The sequence below is a fragment of the Phoxinus phoxinus genome, assembly GCF_949152265.1.
Source record: "Phoxinus phoxinus genome assembly, chromosome: 14".
In the NCBI taxonomy this organism is placed as follows: Eukaryota; Metazoa; Chordata; class Actinopteri; order Cypriniformes; family Leuciscidae; genus Phoxinus; species Phoxinus phoxinus.
Window position 1 is genome coordinate 29,934,127 of NC_136889.1, and position 22,311 is coordinate 29,956,437.

At 36.9% G+C, this 22,311-nt stretch overlaps 3 protein-coding genes across 8 annotated transcripts in view; 2 read left to right on the plus strand and 1 right to left on the minus strand.

Annotated features, from left to right (window-relative positions):
- Positions 1 to 6,454, plus strand: part of cul9 (cullin 9) — a 58,519-nt gene extending 52,065 nt beyond the window's left edge. For all 4 annotated transcript variants that reach the window (XM_079634628.1, XM_079634629.1, XM_079634626.1 and 1 more), the window contains 8 exons: positions 178 to 341; positions 1,039 to 1,132; positions 2,694 to 2,768; positions 2,857 to 2,967; positions 3,058 to 3,175; positions 4,795 to 4,928; positions 5,039 to 5,130; positions 5,208 to 6,454. In XM_079634628.1, the coding sequence (XP_079490754.1) occupies positions 178 to 341; positions 1,039 to 1,132; positions 2,694 to 2,768; positions 2,857 to 2,967; positions 3,058 to 3,175; positions 4,795 to 4,928; positions 5,039 to 5,130; positions 5,208 to 5,415 (996 nt within the window). In that variant the 3' untranslated portion in view covers positions 5,416 to 6,454. The remainder of the gene's footprint in view (positions 1 to 177; positions 342 to 1,038; positions 1,133 to 2,693; positions 2,769 to 2,856; positions 2,968 to 3,057; positions 3,176 to 4,794; positions 4,929 to 5,038; positions 5,131 to 5,207) is intronic.
- Positions 6,455 to 9,079: 2,625 nt separating this feature from the next.
- tuba4l (tubulin, alpha 4 like) lies at positions 9,080 to 14,689 on the minus strand. 2 transcript variants are annotated; one of them, XM_079634642.1, is made up of 5 exons: positions 14,491 to 14,689; positions 11,865 to 11,916; positions 11,552 to 11,771; positions 11,294 to 11,442; positions 9,080 to 10,997 (listed from the first exon to the last, which is right to left on the minus strand). In XM_079634642.1, the coding sequence occupies exons 2-5, from the start codon at positions 11,865 to 11,867 to the stop codon at positions 10,020 to 10,022; spliced, it is 1,350 nt and encodes a 449-aa protein (XP_079490768.1). In that variant the 5' UTR covers positions 11,868 to 11,916; positions 14,491 to 14,689; the 3' UTR covers positions 9,080 to 10,019. The 2 variants fall into 2 exon arrangements, with proteins under 2 accessions (XP_079490768.1, XP_079490767.1); XM_079634641.1 differs by lacking the exon at positions 14,491 to 14,689 and adding an exon at positions 11,998 to 12,112.
- The window catches only part of LOC307010180 (uncharacterized protein), a 42,017-nt gene continuing 31,975 nt past the window's right edge, over positions 12,270 to 22,311 (plus strand). For both annotated transcript variants that reach the window (XM_079634631.1, XM_079634632.1), the window contains exons 1-4: positions 12,270 to 15,209; positions 21,757 to 21,858; positions 21,954 to 22,096; positions 22,186 to 22,228. In XM_079634631.1, coding sequence (XP_079490757.1) covers positions 14,436 to 15,209; positions 21,757 to 21,858; positions 21,954 to 22,096; positions 22,186 to 22,228 — 1,062 coding nt within the window. In that variant the 5' untranslated portion in view covers positions 12,270 to 14,435. The remainder of the gene's footprint in view (positions 15,210 to 21,756; positions 21,859 to 21,953; positions 22,097 to 22,185; positions 22,229 to 22,311) is intronic.

Genomic DNA, 22,311 nt, shown 5'->3' on the forward strand with positions numbered 1-22,311 from the left:
TTTCTTAGGAGCTCTGCCAAGAACAGGTCGATTTTGGCCTGTCTACTTAATCAAATTTCAGTTTTGACAACATGGGACTTTTAAAAGTAAGCCTTGGTTTTATGAAATGAGTGAGATAAACACCTGTGCTTGTGCTGTGTAATCTGCTCACGCCTCAATCTCTCGTTCAACCACCAGGCGCACTACCCAGCCAGCTGCAGTCACATGTCCCAATGGATGGATGATGGAGGCTATTATGAGGGAATGAGTATGGAAGCACAGAGTAAACATCTGGCCAAACTTATATCCAAACGATGCCCCAGCTGCCAGGCTCAGATTGAGAAGAATGAGGGATGCCTACAGTGAGTGTACATGCACTAATCCGCTATAAAACGCTTAAAGATGTCTGATCGCTTTTACTTTTTTGAACTAAACTGCTTTTTGTTATACCTTTTAAATGTGTTTTGTTTATAATGAAATTGTCATATCAGAGATTTAGGGATGCACCGATATTCAGATTTTGGTCGATACCGGTAAATCTTTATATTTAAAAGCCGATAACCGATATTTTGGCCGATAAACCCAAATTTGTATATAATTTGAGAGCCTGAATACAAAAACAAAAGCCTCACCATTAAAATCCATGTCTCAAGCACATAATTAGAAGGATTTTCTAATTATATTTTTATGTAGCCTATGACAGATTTGCGATGCACTAAACTGTATTTTCCTTTCTTTAAAAAGAAAAGTGATTTCAATCATATTTCAAGCAATTCAAAACAATCATGGCGAACAGTGCGCATCTGAAGTCTCTCAGCTGAAGGAAAAATGCAATTATTAATTGGCTTTAATATATCGGCCAAATTTTCTTATCGGGCCGATATCAGTAACATTAAAAATGAACATGTATCGGCTGATACCGATATGGTGGCCGAAATATCGTGCATCCCTTCCCTACAGAGAACGTGTATTATTTATCTAGTTTTTGTTTTAAATTGAAGAACTGTGCAACAGTTAACTTAAATACTGAATTTCTACCTTATATCTATCTCCATGTAGTATGACATGTGCCAAATGTAATCATGGATTTTGCTGGAGATGTCTGAAGCCATGGAAGCCAACACATAAAGATTATTATAACTGTTCAGCCATGGTAAGTATCTTGTTGGTGTACCTGTGAAATAAGGTTGCAGATAAACAGTCTTGTCCCTGTGGGTTAAGTTAAAACACTTAGGGCCGGGAGAAACATTATGTAAGGGATAATGTTCATCCAGCCGGTGGTTCTCTCAAAATAACCCCGACAGGGTGATGAGGACTTACTCAGCCGGAAGGGGGTTATTTTGAGAGAACAACCGGCTGGATGTACATTATCCCGCTTATTACTACACGGGTACTCGCCACATATGTAAATAATTAGACCCAAAATTTAAATATTTTATCAGGTCTTTAAACGCAAATTTGCTCAGAGAAAGCAGTTGAAGAAAAGTTCAAACTAGACAGACATTTAAGAGATACGGTATACAGTCATACCACTTATTACACAGCATTTCACCACATAAATAATTATGGGGATAAGATATATTGATTTCAGATTAAAGTGTTGGATTATGAGATAAAAACAGTAAGATTATAAAACGGTGTACAAAACAAAAGTCACAGAATGGCAGAAGCTGCGTTTGTATGAAACGAGAGAGCGAGTCCACGATACTGGATGTCATTATTAAATAACTCTACACAAACTCTTGATTAGACTGAGTTTTAATACTTTATTAGCTCACCAAATACAAAACCTCTATGAAGGAAAACCGTTCCTAGCAGGTGATAGCGCTGCTGACTTCAATGTAAAAATGTTAAATAATATTTTGAAGAATTTTGGTAACCAAACTGTTTTCGTTTCTATTGACTTCCATTGTATGAAAAAAAAAGAAAAAAGAAAAAAAAAAGATGTTTCTCAAATTATCTTAAATCATACAGTAAATCATACGTGTTTGAAACAACATGAGGGTGAGAAAATGATGACGGTATATTCATTTTGAGGTGAACTCCCTTTAATCTCATGGCATTATTTATGTAATTGTAATTGCTGTGTAAATGCATTCATGCCACCTCTGAGCTCTAATAAACAGTCTGTAAATACCAATTCAGATGCAACTTCAAAACAATTATGGCCATTGCATTGCTGTTAGATGAGATGTTGTCAGGCTATACAGAGACTGAATTCTGACGAAAGTCAACCGCTTTCACACACGTCTTGCATTAGAAAAGCATTTACAGTTACGTTTGCTGACTTGCAACGATTGAGAAACACGGTTTTAAAGCAAGGAGTAAATTTAAAAACAATTAAAATAATTAAATAATAAATGTACAGTTAAAATAATCAAGTAGTTTCCCACAATTGTATTCCCTAAATGAACACAAGAATGATGTTATATGCAACATAAATGCATAGTAAAAAGAAACAGCGATATTTATCCACCTATATTTGTCTAAAATGAACCCAAGCAAAAGGCCACACAAGACTTCTATAAACATTTAGATTTCTGAAAGAGTTTTGTGCAGATTCATTGAAGACACTGACAGCTTAAACTGATTTTCACAAAACACTAATCAAACTTACCAACCCTAACGAGACACTGATTTTAAATATTTGCACATAGTAAGTATCCAGACTTCTTGCCTAAATGTTCTCTATATCTCTTAATATGCAATCACAGGTGAGTAAAGCTGCAAGGCAAGAGAAGAAGTTCCAAGACTACAATGAGAGATGCACATTTCATAACCAAGCCAAGGTTGGTTTGAGCCATTCATCGTTCATTACGAAAGTCTGCAATTCTATACAAGTTGAGTTTGTAAGTATCGGTCTATTGCTTTCTGCAGGACTTTGCAATCAACCTGGAGAACAAGGTGTTTTCTATAAATGAAGCTTTACAGATGAAGTCTTTGACGTTTGTGATAGACGCCTGTAAGATTCTTGCTCAAGCTCGAAAGGTGGGAATCTTAATGTTTTTTTGTTTTGTTTTTTCAATCTTTTCAGTTTTCTTTATCCTTATGGTTATATTTGTGTAATTTGTCTCGCAGGTGCTGGCGTACTCGTGTGTATACAGCTATTACAACCAGGACACTGAGAAGATGGATGTGATGGAGCAGCAGACAGAAGCTCTGGACCTTCATACTAACGCCCTGCAGATCCTGCTCGGTGAGTGTTGGGGAAAGATCAGACTTTCTGTATTGCTTTTGGATGATGGGAATTTTGGGGGAAGACAATTGTAAAAAAAAAAAAAACACTTTCGTGTTTTCGAATTCGTGCTGGGCAACGATTAATCGCATCCAAAATAAAAGTTTGTTTACATAATATATGTGTGTACTGTGTATAATTGTTTTGTAAATATAAATGCACACATGCGCAGTAAACACATTCAAATATTTCTTAAATGTATACATGCATGTGTATTTATATATATTTATACATATTGTATTTTATATAAATATATCAATTAAAAAATCTTAAATATACCAGTACATGCATGTGTGTATTTATATATACAAAATTATACACGGTACACACATATATTATGTAAACACAAACTTTTATTTTGGATGCGATTAATCGTTTGCCGAGCACTAATTACAATGCAACACAGACGTTTTTTTCAATTGACCTTGGTTATGGACGTGTTTTTCCCATTCATATTCTTCAAAAACCTCATGAGATTTTAACTTAATATTTCAATAATTTAATGACACTGTAGACTCAGAAAGAAAAGAAAGACTGTCAGTTAATGTTGACATGACATGCAAATAAATAGTTAAAATATCGGTAACTCTTTATTTTAAGGTGATGATGTAGATGTCGTTACTGCATGTTCTTGCTATAGTAATAACAGTAAGTTATGCATAATTACTAGTAACCTAACCATAACTCTATATTAAGTACAAGTAGTTCATTAATATTGCTCAGTACTTATTGGAATAAGTACAATGTAACTACGTCACCTTAAAATAATAAGTAACCAAAATATCCAATCTTTTTTGATTTTGTAGCTTGACTTTAAAGTGGACTCAAACCCTCTTTTTTTAGTCGTGATCGTGTGTCTCCACATTAATTCACTAAATCAAATTTAACAATAACTATTATGATTTTTTTCAATTCTAATGATAAAAATGAAGACAGAAATAGATTACTGTTTGTTGTACTGTAAAATAAATGTATATTTGATAATTAATTTTATTTACACTACACGTTACAATACTAATGTGTATTCGTGCTTTACTTTCACACATTCAAATCCTTGAGTTTTAAATATTCAAAATGCTTTTATTTTGCCGAAACACTTATGAAATGCTGTGAAAAGGTTTTGGATTTTTTATCATATGTTAATTAAAAAAATCTTGTATAATGACTTGCTGTTTTAGTTTTTATTGTATTTATATGATATTTGTATTTTTGTATGAAAATATTTTCATTTTTTGCCATGAAAATAGCTTTGAATGTTGACATGGCATTAAATAAAATAATCTGAATCTGAATCTATGAAATGCTGTAAACTTCTGTCCACAAAAAATGTTGGAAATGATACGCATGTGTAAATGAAGTAAACCCAGCACACGCATTAAATTCAAAGCCATTCATTCATACACAGTGAACCGAGAAGCTTTCAGACACTAAATATAGCAGATCATAAATTTATTTTAATTTGACTTTGAATAAAATTAGTTTTTCCGTCAACTTTCGAACCCTGCTCTAATTCAGTTATGTTTGATGATTCCGATGCATTGATTATACAATGATAAATTTGTTTGTGGTTTTGTTTTCAGAGGAGACTCTGCTGCAATGCACCGATCTCACATCCTGTGTCCGACTCCTGAAACCTGAACACCTGAACACCGGCCTGGAGCTTATCCGCCGCATCCAGGAACGCCTAGTGGCCATCCTCCAGCACTCCACTCAGGTAAATCTACTCCTACATATCCTCACTTCTGCACTTTTTATAGGCTTAAAACATCAACTTGTTTATTAAAAGCCTTCAAAGCAACACATTTGACCATCTCCGATTGGCAGGACTTCCGTGTGGGATATCAGTCCAAGAGCGGGTCAGACCAGGAGACGGCACAGGCCTCGAATCTGGCTAACAACACAGACGCCAACAAAGAGTGAGCCTCCACACATTTACAGAGAAGAGCCACTGACACCTGCAGATTACTTTTTTACACGTCTTTTATTATTTCAGGTCCAAATCAGAAGGAGGATCCGAGTCCGCTGACTCCGACAACAACAACAACGAAGACCACGAAGCCGAGGAGGACGACGAGTACGACGATGAATACGTTCCAGAATGGCACGAGGATTACGATGAGGAAGACATAGATGACGACGACTTCTTTTCTGACGACGATGAATCTGAAAACTTAGAGAGGGACTTCAACCCTTTTGACTAAATGAGAGTTATACACAATGCCTACTAATATAAAGTAGACACTACAAATACCACACCCATGTAAGAAAGAAAAGAGCGACTGTTTGTTACGGGAATCCAGAGGTTTGAGTATGTTTCTCTGCAGCGTGGTCTTTGCTTCTCACTTAGCACCTACGTTGAGCCCTAGCCCAAATTGGTCGTTACACTAAAAGTGGTATTTGACGTTTATTTAGGTTTATGCTACAGTTTCTTTATCTTCTGAAATTGTAACGTCGTTCATGGCTGATGAGGGTACTCCACTAAGTTCAATAAAGGATCTTAATTATTGATGTTATATTGTAGAAGTGAACATTTTTCAAAACTGTTCATAGTTTTGTTAACAAATTTAATTTTTTCGGTAAAAAAATTTAAAAAGAAGGGATTAAGAAAGCAGTTTTTTTTTTTTTTTATCTGGTCAAAGGTGTCGGCATTGTGTATTTAGTTTGAATACCAAAAGTTCTTGCCTTTATTCTATTTTAAATTTCTTTTTGAATGCCTTCATGTTTGACATTAAGTTGGTTGATCACCATTTGAATGATTGTAAGAATTTGAATTTGGAAATATTTTCAAAGAGAAAAACATCAGCATCTGTGTTTAAGGGCTGCATGTAAAATGACTAGTTCTCCGACAAGTCCATGAACAAGGATGGTGCTTTACCTGCTGATAGTGTCAAGCACCGGAGCCCTGCAAACTCTGAAATTTCCTTTAGCCGGTCTCATTAAGATGCAGTAATGGCAATAAATATTTAAAAAGTATTGTAGCTCGTCGCAATTATTTGCTAAGCAAAAACATACCTTAATCGCTTTCAGTTTTTCATCAAAAAAAAAAGTTTTAATTCTTTGGACATGTTTATGTTCACTTGTATAGAGATGGAGATATAAAATATCTTCCAAAGTCCAATTTTGAATTGAGATAGACCTATATATTCATATACTGTCCATCTTCTGAAATGTTTTCTCTGTTCAACTTAAAAAAGTTACTCAACTTCAGCTCACAAAATAAAATGCTTTTCTTCAAATTGAGTGTAGAGGTTTTTTATTTATTTATTTATTTTCTGCATGCAATACAGTGTGTAACATTAGCCAAAGAAAAGCTCCCAAACATCTTTAAGTTGCTTGGAAAGAGCTGACCTACCTTAGTTATGTTGCACTCCATTTAATTGTCTTTAATGCCAGGAAGAGCTCAGTTTTGAAACCATCGCATTTTGATCCGGGGCCATTAACACCGGATCTGTACTGGCCCTGAAACTAAGATGGAGCAAGAGGTCTGTAGTACCTGGAGAAAGCTGTCCTTCAGTTTCCAGTCTTCTCATGCCTGTTGTTCTGCTGCCGCTGGACCCTCAGAAGTGTGAGATTTACAATGAAGTCTAACATCTTTGCCATAGGTACTTGGTTCTGCTGCAAAGTTGTTTTGAGCCAATTACCCAAACTGTAAAATGTCATGTGACTAATCACTCTGGAGCCGTGGAATGTATGTGTGTCCTAGTTTGTGTACTTATGCACTATTCTGAGCTTTTTTTGTAGTATTAATCGTGCGAGTAGTGTGTTCACATGGAAAATTCCAAATGTACTTAATTAGGCTTAATTAATTAGGCTTCTTTTTTTTTTTTTTGACAATTCAAAAGGCAAAATGTACCTAATTAAGAAAAAAAAAAAAACAAGTGCCTGTCCCAGTACCCACACTTGTGGTTTTTGCACTTGAGCACTTTTCTACTTGCATGACATATTTCCTGTATTTGGCCCAAGTATTCAAGTGGACACTCCTTAAATTAAACTTTAAAATGTCTGTTCAGTCCTTTTATGTATCAAACGCAATTTAATTGTGGTGATTCTAATTTAGTGAAAAGCAATAATTACACTTAAAGGCAAATCACTACATACTGGTCATTAATCACAGATTTATCACAAAAGCACAATTATATGAGCACAATTAGATAAAAAATAAATAATTTGTGGCATGTAGTGCTACCTAAAGTATAGGCAGAAAAGGCAATTTCCTATGGCCTCGGCTCGGGCTATGAAGCGGACGGCTAGTCCAACGCTATCTCACGACCAATTCGTACGAATTTGTACGAGTGATTAAAAGGTGGCTAATTCGTACGAATTTGTACGATTTGTCTAAACCCACGTGACGGTTGGGTTTAGGGGCGGGGTCAGGGGTAGGTCATTCGTATGAATTCATACGATTTTGGCAAATCGTAAAATATGTACGATTTAGCAAAAAACGTACAAATTCGTACGAGTGAGGTCGTATGAATTGAAGAAAGACTGGGCTCTTTGTCAGTTGGATGTAGATGAATTGTCACTCAGCTATGTGCTAAGATTTGTATGTGCTAATTTGCATAAATACCGCAACAGATCTAAACATTGGTGTAGTAGGCTATAGGGACTGTTTCTGGGGGATGAGTCTGAGGGAAGAACTAGAGTAAGGAGAATGCAGAAGACAAAACGTAGGTAAAATAAAAAATGAACCCCCAGAAACAGTCCCAGCCCCAAACCCCATCTCTGCAATAATAACTAATAAAGGCTGGTTTAAAGTAGGCTACTCTATGTATTTCATGGGTAGCCGAAATGGGTTCCATTCAGACCTTAACATTAAGTATTTTACTGTTATATGTCAAGATTCAACAAGACATTTTCACCTGACTATAGGCTACGTTTAGATATATTGTGGTATTTATGCAAATAAAATGAGCACATACATGATTATGCTCCGTTTTAACAAACAATTAAAAAAACTTGTAATAAATTTTTTGTTTGTCTTGATGCAAGTAATCAACTCAGTCGTTTTCATGGTGATATCTAAAGGTTAAAAATGTTTACCCTATTCACGTGAGGAAAATAATTAATAGGCTATTTGGGTCTTCTTTTTTTTTACTTTCCTCAAAATAGATTTTATCTAATCTATTTTAGCGTGATTGTAATGCATTCTAAAAAAAATAGACCTGTTCATTCAGCGTCATAATGAGATTTGTTGTGGAAATGATCAATATTAAAACCTGGATGAAGGAGACAAAGTCGATTCTCAAAAGATTAAACAAAGTATTTTATTTCATGCATGAAATAAGGCGTTCCCACACAGACAGCGTCTGACATGAGAAGGCAAAGGCTAGTCCCTTTCGCCAAGGTTATATACTCAACACATCCTGTGTAAAAAAAAATGTGTTACCTTAAAGGGAGAAGTCTTAGCTCATGATCTCATGTCTAACATAAATTCTATCTAGACAGAACAATGTCATGTCAGCAAAAGTTTCCTGTTTTTAGCTACTGGTCTTACTGCTGATCGAAACTGCGCTCACACGTTCACACTTGAAGTACAAAAGGTCACTTGGAGTGCAGTCTCAGCCACCTTATGACCCAGAACATTTCGTTCTTGCAAGCTTGTCCTAACTTACGCATTTCTAAAAGCTTGGTTTTATATCTTTAATAATGTGCTTTAGCTTATGATTATATTCCTTTAAATGCTTATGAGTAAACAATACATCAACATTAATAAAAGTTGTACCCATCTAAAAGTAAAAGAACACATCTAAATGTAAAATTTCCATTACAGATTACATCAGGAACGGACTTGAAAAATACTCAAAGTAAAATGTTTGAATTTAAAGTCAAAGGGCAAACACACAAGCATTTTCTAATGTTTGTTTTCAAATCAGTTATATTTACTGAAAAAATTAGCATACAATTGTATCAAGACATAACTTTCTACATGACTTTCACTTCCACTAGCAGTTGAAGTGTGCATATTTTATTAGCATTTTCTTATAACACTTCTTACAAAATGTCTGCATAAAAACATTTTGTGATAAGAATATTTCTCAAATTAAAAAGTTAAAAATGTCTTAAATGTATGGCCAAGCTAAAAGAAAATATATGACCCTTAAATGGTTTCCCAAATAAGGACTTAAACCACAAGTTAGACTTACTAAAGAGGTAATGAAATGGTGACTTGTAATGGAGTCATTTTCACTGGAACTTAGTTTTCGGACACTTTTTACACCCCTGTAAACCCTTTAATACTAAAGCAGATTTACTGTAGCAATTCTACTCCGTGAAATGAAGAGATTCAAACACTCGGTTTCTGCATTTGGCCTCTTGCTATTTGTGGAATAATGGACTAAATGTTTCAAGATGGCCCCTGACAATGATACTTCAGCCATTTAGTGTTCTTTACCCCCATATGGTATCCAGCAAGCTTCGACTTTCACTGATCCAAGTTACATACCACCTACAAATATCATGTGGGTTTTCCCTATTCCAGCATTGGAAATTTAAGGTAGATAAACTTTAAATTTGAGCATATTTTTTTGGTTCACAGAGGCTTTTTTTTTTTTTAAATACACAGGTTAGAAACCATAAGGAAGTAATGGTTACATTTAATCAAACCCGATAATTTGGCATGCATGAACACCACTACGAAATGTGACTTCAGCTGAACTGTGGCTCAATTGTGTTCCCTAAATGCCTAAGGACACAAACAACCGCATGTGAACAAGGTCATGAACGCAAAACTAGTCATAGAAGCAACAAGCAACAATTTCTAATGCTCACAAATTTATTTACTCAATTACAAATACATTTATCATCTTCAATATTCTTCATCCTCCTCCCCACAGTCCTCAGTGGAATCGGCACCAACCTCCTCATAGTCTTTCTCCAGGGCAGCCATATCTTCCCGAGCCTCCGAGAACTCCCCTTCCTCCATCCCCTCACCCACGTACCAGTGAACAAAAGCCCTCTTCGCGTACATCAGGTCAAACTTGTGGTCCAGGCGTCCCCATGCCTCTGCGATGGCGGTGGTGTTGCTTAGCATGCACACGGCTCTCTGCACTTTGGACAGATCCCCTCCTGGCACAACGGTGGGCGGCTGGTAGTTGATGCCCACCTTAAACCCCGTAGGACACCAGTCTACAAACTGGATGGAGCGCCGAGTCTTGATGTTGGCTATGGCGGCGTTGACATCTTTCGGAACCACGTCGCCACGGTACAGCAAACAGCAGGCCATGTATTTTCCACGGCGAGGGTCACACTTCACCATCTGGTTTGCTGGCTCGAAGCAGGCATTGGTGATCTCCGGTACGGAGAGTTGCTCATGGAAGGCCTTTTCAGCTGAAATGATAGGGGCGTAGGTGACCAGTGGAAAGTGAATGCGAGGGTACGGGACCAGGTTTGTCTGGAACTCCGTGAGGTCAACATTTAGGGCGCCGTCAAAGCGCAGTGACGCCGTAATGGAGGACACAATCTGGGCGATGAGCCGGTTCAGGTTAGTGTACGAGGGACGCTCGATATCGAGGTTTCGCTTGCAGATGTCGAAGATGGCTTCGTTATCCACCATGAAGGAACAGTCCGAGTGCTCGAGAGTGGTGTGGGTCGTAAGAATCGAGTTGTATGGCTCAACCACAGCCGTGCTGACTTGCGGGGCAGGATATACAGAAAACTCCAACTTTGACTTTTTACCGTAGTCGACAGATAGTCGCTCCATCAGCAGAGAAGTGAAACCAGATCCGGTTCCACCACCAAAACTGTGGAAGATCAGGAACCCTTGCAGACCGGTGCACTGATCCGCCTAGAGAGGAATCAGAGGGAAAAGGGAGAGGTGGGTATTTAAATACTGCCAGTAATCTTGCAGAGGTCTTTTAAGGGTCACCACACACTTAAGGTTTCAAGAGGAGTGTTCAAAATAAATGCCAAAGAACCATTTTGGGTTCGCAAAGAACAGTTCTTAAGACATCTTTTCCTAAGAGCAAAGAACATTATCTAAAGAAACTCATGCGATTGCAACTCACACAAGGACATTAGTATCTATCTGCAGTTCCAGGAACAGCCTTTAAAGAACCTCAAAATTGAAGAGTGAAAACTCACCATTTTGCGCATCCGGTCGAGCACAGAGTCCACGATCTCCTTGCCAATGGTATAGTGACCACGAGCATAATTATTGGCAGCATCCTCCTTGCCACTGATGAGCTGCTCAGGGTGGTACAGCTGTCGATAGTGTCCGTTGCGGATCTCATCTGCATTTCAAACAAAAGAGATAAGGATATAAGCTACACTGGACGTACAGCATCAAGAGTTTAAAAAAAAAGGAATAAGATAAAAAGCCTGAATGGAGTTCGGTCTCACCAACAACTGTCGGCTCCAGATCGATGAACATTGCACGAGGAACGTGCTTCCCAGCACCCGTTTCACTGAAGAAAGTGCCAAAAGAGGAGTCTGCCAATGTGCTGCCATCTCCAACAATGGTCCCATCTGGCTGGAAGCCGTGCTCCAAGCAATACAACTCCCAGCAAGAGTTACCCATCTGGATACCTGCTTGACCAATGTGTATGGAAATGCACTCCCTCTGGTTTCCCCAAAACAAGCAAACACAGAACATTCACACAGTGAAGAGGTTAAGCAGCAACAATAAAGTGAAGGTGACAATCAATAATCTCACCATTATGCTCGAGTATCACAGCAAGTAGGAATTAATTCTGAGCCTTTAAACCCTGGAAATAAAACACACTGTTAGCACAAACTACACTCCCAGACGTTATTAACAGTTACCTTTCTAAAAGAAACTACCTCACCTTTGCAGCTACACCAACCCACACACCTGATCTTCATTTATATGCGTCTCAAATTAGGGCGTGGCTCTTAATGAACCCTAGATAATGCTAACAAGGTAATTAATTAGCCCAGCAGATTCAAACAAAACAAGCTTTATTTCACTTGTGTTTTTAAAGTTGAGTTAAAAAAATAACGTTTTTAAGATGATACTACAAGTAGATCCCCAAAGGGCAGATTTTCTTGATTTAATATTTAGGCAATTTTATTTAGTTTTTTAGTTTTTGTTGTGTAAGGTTAAAATCTCAAATAGGTTCATCATGTGTAAGTTTGAAGTGATGTATGAATGATAGCAAGACTGTTAACGCCTCATGCCAGCAGGAGTCACTGAATATTTGCACTTCTACAAGTTTGATTATTGTCAAATCATTAATCACATTCAATCATCAGCTAGTACAACACAGATGCTCAGCATGAACTGTATTGTCTTTATATTCAGCAACAAGGACATGAACAGTTTTCAAGATCAAAATTTAGTTATTTTATTTGAATAAGGGAAAGAATTTGAAATAAGTTTTCTACAGGTCTGTAAAAGAGAGAAATATTGCAACGTCTTTGCAACAAATTTCCACATACCGTACATTCTTAAAAATTATGATTCTTAATAATTCTGATAAGATCAGTGAAGTAAATATTAGGCTACAAGTTGTGAACATAATGATTATATTGAAAATTGCATTGTTGCATGTTGATTCAGAGTTGGTGTCATGCATGAAGTCTTCATAAGAGACTGGATCCAACTGAGCTGACGTACTCTAGTTACCTCAGAATGGGCATCCCGAGATAAAACAGAAAAACAAATGGAAAGTAATTAGCTGATCTATTCTGCTGTTCGTAACATTTTAAGCAAAAATAATCATGTGAATTTGATCTGACTGGAGTACAAGGTTATGAGATGCATTATGTGAATGCTTGGCTAAAGAGATGCGTCTTTATAAGACTTGTATAATTTTTGAGAGACAAGGTCACTGTCACCGTATGGTGCTTGGACCCTGATAAGTGATAAGTATTAATATTTATATTTAAATTAGTGATACGCCTAGTCCTGCATGTAAATGCACATGTGCTGACTATTGGGCAGCATCGTATATATTAAAGCGTCATCATTATGATCTAATGATTATTTTCTATGATACACTTCTTTTGTAGATGTTTTTTTACTGTATGGACATTTATGTATTTATCAGTCTAATTGCATCTGTCTTTTGCCTTTATATTTAGCCTAAAAAGGCTTAAATGTAACAAACATGTGTCAATCATGTAACAGTGTAATTATCAATTTTCTCTGAAACAATGTGAGTCTTTTAGCTATAGCTATATAATTTTTAAGTAACTTGCCCCAAATAGGTCTTGTTTCGAAGGACAAGCCATATCACTTCCAAACCTTCATTTAATTATTCCAAGTTTGTCCCACTCACTTGCCAGACCAGAGTTGCTTGTCTGCTAGTAATACATGTACTGATTGGGACACTTCTTGCCATTGAGATGAATTGGAAAAAGGGTCCCAATTCAACACATTGGATTATTTTTAATTATTTGTCCTTATGACTAAATGTTTCCTTTCCCTGGCCTTAATAGATACATAGCGCAGGTAAGTGTGTCACTTACAGTATGAGCTAGTCTCAATCTCCATATACAGTATAAACCTATTACAAACTGAAGAAGAAAGACTGATTTCTAGAGTCGTTTTGATGGATTCTGCATGTCACCATATAGAGTTCTGAAAGAAAACATTTGAAAGAAAAAATATTTAAACTGTATTTAAAATGAATATTCGTAATTATTTGTAATATTAAACTAAATGTACATTTTTTAAAAGCTTTTTTAAACAATATAAATATATGATTGAAAATCTCCCACTGAGTTGAAAGTCGTTAAAATACGACATATGTTTTCTTTAGTAGACGGTTTTATGTCTTAAGTCTAAACATAGTTAAATAAGCATTGATAAATAACATTCATTTGATTAATCCTTTGATTCAAAATTGACAGATTCGATGAGCTGCGTCAGAAGATCCCTTTTTGTTGTTGTACTTTTGTTTTGTTTTACGCCATCTTTTGTGCACTCTTATTTTGAATCCGTTGCGTCACATCCGCTCGCCATTTGTATTGTTTCTATGCGTGTGTGTTTTTTTTTTTTGGAGAAGTGAGTCCGTAGAGTGTACCGTTGAGCGTTAGTTTTCGTCAAGTGAGTAGTTAATAGCTGAAATCAAATGTATTAAAACAGTTTTATTATTTTAATTTGTTGCGTTGATGCTACGTAAACAGTATTACATCTGCATGGTTGTGTGCGCGAAATAACGTGTTAGTGACACGGTTCGTCAGGCCCGCTAGCGGCTCACCGAGCAACTTGTGGCTGTTGTAACGTTAACTAACGTCACTAGCCGCCAAACGTTGGAAAATGGGGAAAAACCGCAAGCGTTTGAAAGTAAAGGGAAATGTTCAGATTAGGGGACCTGGACCACAGCATGGCATGGCAGCACCTCCTCCTCCTCCTCCTCACGGCGGGTTTCGCGGTCCTGCTCCTGTCCGCCCGATGGGCCCACCTGGACAGAGGTTCCCTGGGCCACATCACGACTTCGGCCCCCAAAACCCCAGAATGATGAATATGAGTAACATGGAAGGGGACCGACGGTTTATGCACGAATCACAGGGGTTTATGAACGAATCACAGGGGTTTATGAACGAATCGCAGGGGTTTATGAACGAATCGCAGGGGTTTAATAATGAATCGCAGGGGTTTATGAACGAATCGCAGGGGTTTATTAATGAATCGCAGGGATTCATGATGCGCAATGAGCCTTTCCGCCCGATGGACTTTCCCGACAGACGTGAGTTCCACCACCAGGCTTTTGACGGTCCTGATCCGCGTTTCCAGCATCACTCAGACTTCGGGAACCGACCACCAGGACCGCGGTTCTACCGTCCAGAGCTCGACTGTGCACCGCAGTTCCGTTCCCCGGAGTTTTGTGAACGTCCTCCAGACTTTTGCCCGCCTGAGTTTGATGATCGACGTCCTGATTTCTGCCCGCCTGAGTTTATGGGAAGACCCTCGAACTTCCACCCGTCTGAATATGAAGGCGGACCAGGTTTCCAGGGGATGAATCCTGGATTCGACCAAATGCAGCAGTATGGTCCAAGAGATCCTCATTTTGTGCCACAGATGGATGTACATGTAAGTTTTTGGGGTCCTCATTTGTGACCCTGGACCTAGGGCTGTAAACGATTAATCGCGATTAATCGAATCCAAAATAAAAGTTTGTTTACATAATATATGTGTGTGTATTGTGTATAATTATTTAGTATACATAAGTACACACACATGCATGTATATATTTAAGAAAAATGTGTTATTTAAATATAAAATAGTTCTATTTATATATAATATAAATCATATAAAAATATATATGCAGTATATAAATGCAAATATTTCTCAAATATATACATGCATGTGTGTGTATTTATATATACAAAATAATTATACACAATACACACATATATTATGTAAACACAAACTTTTATTTTGGATTCGATTAATCACGATTAATCGTTTACAGCCCTACAACCAGTCACATTTTGTAAATTTTCTGAAATTGAGATTTATGCATCATTTGAAAGCTGATTAAATAAGCTTTCTATTGATGTGGCGCAAAGAAAATCAAACAAAAAGTTGTTAATTTATGTTTGCGATTGTGCTGCATTCACTCACAAAAATAAATGGTTTATATATTTACGGTAGGAATCTACATGGAACTTGATCTTTACTTAATATCCTAATGCTTTTTGGCATAAAAGAAAAATCGATAATGTTAACCTAAACCCATACAGTGTAATTTGTTGGCTATTGCCATAAATATACCCGTGCGACATGTGGCTCGTTTTGGGACACATTGTCACACTTTTGTCATCTGATGTTTTTGTACTGTCTGTCACGCTGACCAATCAGTTCGCAATAAGGTAAAGCCAAGTGTTTGGATTTAGGCATGGTATAGGATCCTGATGGTGATCTAATCTTAAAGGGATAGTTCACCCAAAAATTAAAATGTTGTCATCATTTAACTTACTCGCCCGCCTCAAGCTGTTCCAATCCTGTATGCATTTCTTTCTTCTGCTGAACACAAAAGAAGATATCTTGAAGAATATGGGTAACCAAACAGTTTGCGGGATCCGTGACATTCTTCAAAATATCATCTTTTGTGTTCAGAAGAAATAAATTCATACAGTTTGGGACAACTTGAGGGTGGGTAAATGATGATGACAGGATTTTCCTTTTTGCATGAACTATTTCCTAAACGATTAAATTTTTCAACGATCAAAGATTTCCACAAAGCTACTGGATGACTTTAGAAAGAGTTTTACAAAAGAGTTATATAGACCAGGGCAGGGGTTTTCAATCTTTTTTTATGCCACAGACCCCCAATATGATCATCCTCATGCAATGGACACTCAATCTAAAATTTAAAACGCAGCAGCTAGCCTATATTTAAGTATAGTCAGTATTATATAAATATGTTGATTACATTACATTGTATTTGTACGTTACTATGTGTTATTAACTTTAATACAATTTATTTTAACCAAATGTATTTTAGTTAATTAGCCTAGTTAATTTTTGTATTATTGTTAGGCTATATTTTTTTGCAGTGCTTTTCCACGGCCCCTAATGAAACCCCTTGATATAGACTATTGATGGAGAAAAATTATAGTCAAGTTGGATCAGAGAGTGTAAAAGTATGAAGAATACATTTTTAAAAATGTAAAAGTTTGCAGATGAAGAATGGAACTTTCTGCTAATAATGTAATGTGCTTTTGTGTCCATTATGATTGGTGGAGCTGGATAAGATGAGCTTCTTTGCAGTATCATAGTATTGATATTTGTAAAAAAAATAGCTTAAATTTGGGATGAAATTGAGGCCATATTTACACCTGGTATTAAGATTTTAATCGTTTTGGTCGATCGGATCACAAGTGGACGACGCTAAATACAGATGTAAACAGGGTCTAAACATTTTGAGCTTGTCCTCCTTCAACCACTTCCAGAGGTAGAAAACACATTTGACCGGATTGCTTTCGTAGTTTAAACGCTCATGTGATCAAATGTGTTCAAACAGCCACAAAAGACGCCTATAAACCTAATGTCTAGACTAGACTGTATGGGAATAGTGCTAGCCAGATGGGATTTAAACTTTTGCCCTGTCCAAATACCCAAGTTTGCGGTCTTTACACTTGACCACTTGTCTTCTTAGGCTGGCCAGACACTTGAAGATTTTAAAGCCGATTTTATGGCCGATTTGCATCCCCCAACGATCTGGGGGATGTGGCCCGATTTGAGGCTTGTCGCAACTGACTTCCTCAATTGTGTGTGTGGTCTTATTATGATTATTTTATTGCTCCCGATCACGTCAGAGCCTCCACGACTCTTGATCCGGCTGCTTCTGACGTGATACCCCCGATAGCCAATGAGAGCGAGCGAGCGTCACCTACCAGATGCTGCGTGATTCTATAAATGAAACTTGGCAGCTGCAAGTGGCATGCTTGCAGCTGCCAAGTTTCATTTATAGAAGCACGCAAAAGTGGAGTATGCGTACATCCGCATTATTCAGAGAAACCTTGCAGCTGAAGCTATAATGCAGCTTTAACTGCATATGATGGAAAATGTAATTGTATTTAATAATATTATGATATAATTTTATATATGGATTATATAATACAATTAATGCAACATACTTATATAAAGTCGTGTTAGGATGAAGTATAACGCGATTAGAAGGCCGTGGTGTACAGTAGTGCTGTCACTTTTGAGATAAAACGAATTCGAACGGATATCAAATATCAAGCAATGTAAAAATAGACTGTAAAAAATGCGGTACACATGGCACTTTAAAAACCGGATAGATTATCTATAGTTCGATTATGGATATTTCACTTCATGTTCGAATGCATGTTTGAATATCGAATAAAAAGTGACAACCCTAGCGTACAGAGTAAGTGCTTTTTGTGTACGTGTGGTTCCAGTTGTTCCTATATTTTTTCATAAAAATTAATCGTGCTTTGTTCTTAAAATCGGCTGTGGTACACTTAACTGGAAACACTTCAGGAATGTCGAAGTCGTGTTATGGAAATTTTACATTTAGATGTGTTTCTTTTGCTTTTGTATGGGTACAACTTGTATTAACGTTGAACTTTCATTTACTCATAAGCATTTAAAGGAATATAATCATATAAGCTAAAGCACAATAATAAAATATGTAACCAGACATGCATAAGTTGGAATAGGCTTGCAGGAACAATATGTTCTAAGAAGAACTAAGTAGCAAGTGACTTTTTGTACTCCAAGTGTGAAAATATGTGCGCAGCTTTGATCGAACTAAAGATAGACAATAGGTGTGAAAAAGAACAGGAAACTTTTGCAGACATGATGTTGCTCAGACCAGTTAGAATTTGGGTTGGACATGAGATAATGAGCTAAGACATCTCCATTTAAGGTAACAAAGGATTTTTACACAGGGTGTGTTAGGGTATATAACCTTGGCGAAAGGGACTAGCCTTCGCCTTCTCATGTCAGATGCTCTCTGCGTGAGAATGCCATGGGCCTTCTCATATCAGACGCTGTCTGTATGTTGAACGTCTTATTTCATGCATGAAATAAAATACTTTGTTTAATCTCTTGAGAATCGACTTTGTCTCCTTCATCCAGGTTTTAATATTGAGTAAATTTCCACGACAGTCGTCATCTGATTGGTTGAATTTCATCGGATTTCCAGGGGGGCGCGTTTATTTTCGGTCCGCCGGGAAACAAAGCGCAGACGTGTGATTGCGGAAGAAAAACTGTTGTGTTTACATGAGTGACAATGAGCATTTATCAAGATCAGCTAAACGTAGGATTCTCAAAAGTATGCGAGGTTCACGGCATAGACTCTTTAAGAGATGTCCAGGAGTTTAGTTTGAGGCACTTAGTGGAGACTTGTTGCACGCCGGTCTGTTGTTGTGGGGACATTTCCACGCCCCGAAACATGACGCTGAACGAAACGAACTGTAATTGGTTGTTTGACATGTCGGTCAAGCGGCCTTATGGGCGGGCCTTGGCCAAAGAAAGCTGCTATAAATTCCAGACCTTCAGCCGTCAGTCTGAAGGTCTGGCTACGCGAGACTAGCGTACGCATGCTTAGTGAACGAGACCGAATGTTATCTCACAAATCCTGATTTCTAACACACTCACACAGCGTTCAGCTGGTCTTACATATTGTTCATATGTAAATTGCGTGAGCTTATTTCATCCAGTAGATTAAAGATCTGAAAAGGCCCATAGACCGACCCCTCGAAGAAATCAGGACAGAAGTAGTTGAAAGTGGACAACGAGTCGGATTACAACACCAGGGGGCTGTTCCATAAAAGATGCTTAGAAAAGCGGGGATTAAACTCCAAAACCCGACTTGAATAAACCTAACAAATAAGTTGGGGCTAAAGGGGTTTCATAAAAGGTAATTCAAGTTCACGCAATCCCACTAATTTGATCCAGGTTTATCTAGTCTAGATAACTGCGTGTGCATGCGTTTCTTAAGCAGCCCTGGAGGTCAATCATAGATCAAATCGATCCACCATCAAACTGCATATATTTTGTGCTGTTTTATGCGTTTGAGACATGGTGTTTGCTAAACTTACATTTCACAGGAATATTCTCCATCTGAAAATCTTATAAAGTCGTGCAAATAGTTAAATTTTGCTGTAAACTTCACATTGAACGAGCGCTGCTGCGCGCATGCGCACCAAATAGGAGCGCAATAATTCTGACTAATATACATTTTGCTTGGAATTAATAGGCTCTGCGATATTTTATAACACCAGAAATATCTTCTGATTATAATAATTTATCTTTAGGATGTTGGATCAGTTGCAGTGAATTTATATCTCATTACACTCATTTTATACTTATAATAAAACAATTGAACAGAAGTAGGCCTAATTCAGGGAATCATTTTTTTTTTTTAAGAAACCAAATATAATAAAGATACAAAATATAGTTTTGGGTTTAGGACCTAAGCTTCTTAAAAAAGATGACTTATACTTATTTATTTAATTAGAATGCTAGGAATTACAGCTTTTAAAGCAATCTTTTTTTTTTTGGAGAAAGCAAGAAGGTTTGGTTAGATTTAGTTTATACAGTTCATTATGGAGAGGATAACATGAAATTAAGAGCAAAAGTATACATTTTGAAAAGATATGTGCAACTCTAAAATCAAAGAATATTCCATAAAATAAAGGAATACATATTAGCCTATAACTAAATAACCTTCCCTCCCTTAATTCTAGTAATTTGTTATTTTATTTATTTACTTATTTAATATTTGATATTTAAATAATATTACTTTAATAACTTATTATGAATTATGTGTCATTATAAGAGTTTGATATAAATATGTGAATGTTTGATTTTTTCCATTTTTTTTCATATGTAAAAGTGTCTAACTATGTACTTAATGGTTGTTCTAGTTGTTTTTATGTATTGGTGGGTATTATCACAAAATAAAAAAGTAGAAGGAAAAATAAGATTTATTGGGGGGAAAATATTATGTCTTTAAAGGAACTGTCCATTTGTATAATTGTGAAATGTATTTGAATTGAAAGACATAATAAAGTACATAAAATATAAATGCTAAAATATTGGTTGTTGGACATTAGATGTGCCTTATTTAGAATTTTAAACCTACAATTTAGTGTATTTTTATGATATAAATAACTGTAAAGGGACTATTGTACTGGGGTAAATCAAGTGTTGGTTAATATAGCAATTACTAAGCTCAGATTCATCTTACCAGTTTAAATGTATACTGTGCTTTTGTAATTATTTATTTTAATTGTTCTGTTTCATACATTTTTTTTAACTATCTAATTAAATCACAAAACATTCAGCCAGTAAGAAAAGAAAACCTGTAGGGTGTATATGTATATAAACCCCGACATATATATGTTTGTAGGTCTATATTGTCTAATTTATCATTGTAGCCTTATTTAAGTTGATTTTCTTTACTGTATATTTATTTTTGGACTTATAGTGGTTAATAAAGTCAAATAATGGGATGAGAGATTGTCAGTAATTGTGTTCCTATTGGTCAGTGTGTTAGAGGATCTGTGCAACAACTGAGGCTTAGCCTGACAGTTAGCCTGCCCTGGACCAGGCTAGTTTCCCAGCATAAGTTGCCAGGGTAACTGAGTTTGAACTATTTTAAGTTTGCTTTATGAAACAGATTCAACCGACAATAAGTCTGACTAACCAAAATAAGTTTGGCTTGTATTCTAATCTTGTTTTATGGAACAGCCCCCAGGTGTAAACGGGAATATCTCCCTCGTCTACTTGTGATCCGGTCGACCAAAACGCTTCTTAATACCAGGTGTAAACAGGGCCGGAAGTTGCAATAGTCTTTTCTTCTCTATTGTGTGACGCATATCAGAATGAAACAAACAAGACAAAACATAGGGCGGGCCTTGATTTTGTCCATCAGGAATTGATTGGATTATGAGTGGTTGGTTGCGATCGCTGTGATGTCAAATGATTGACAGGTAGTCCCGCCCTTGTGCCGGTAAACGCATCATAAATGCAAGAGGGAAGGGAAGTTATTTTGGTTTTGCAGGACACATTAATTTTGAAGATATAATGCAATATTTCATTAAAAACAGCTGTCAATTTTATTTTAATGTAAATATTTTTTTTTCATGTAAATAAGGGCAATCATGCATTTGGAGAGAGAGGAGTGTTTGCTGGACCTCCACTAGATTACCGAGGCCAAGGTCCAGTTCAGCCACAACCTGAGGCGTTCAATGCCCCTGTAAGTTCACACCTGTGTTTAATTCAGTACTAAATGTTTGCTCTTCTATAAGCTTGTAGATCTGCATTGCAATGTCTGATGTGCTTTTAATGTAGAGCGTGCCTGTCCCTGGAAATGCCTGTCCACCCCAACCTCCGAAGAAAACCGATCAGCCGCCGCCGCCACCGAAAGACACAAAGACAGAACTTTCCAAATCGCTGGCGTCAAAGATATCAGCATTCAGGAAAATCTCTGCAAAGTAATTTTTTTTTTTTGCTGGAAAATCGATAGTGGTTCTGAGAAAGGAGAGGTTGTTAAAGTAAACTGCCATGTGTGTTTTCATTTCAGCACTCCTCGTGGACGCTCACTGGGAATCATCTCATTTATTGGCGTAAGTATTAATAATATCGTAAATCATATTAGTAGATTATTAATAATGAGTAATGTGTTGAACATGTCAGTGCGCTAAACAAA

Excerpts from the sequence above, each read along its gene's own strand:
- tuba4l (XM_079634642.1), bottom strand. Across the intron at positions 11,443-11,551 it reads TCTGGAGCCGACAGTTGTTG|ATGAGATCCGCAACGGACAC; the intron begins GTGAGACCGAAC and ends TTTGAAATGCAG. Across the intron at positions 10,998-11,293 it reads TCGACCGGATGCGCAAAATG|GCGGATCAGTGCACCGGTCT; the intron begins GTGAGTTTTCAC and ends ATTCCTCTCTAG.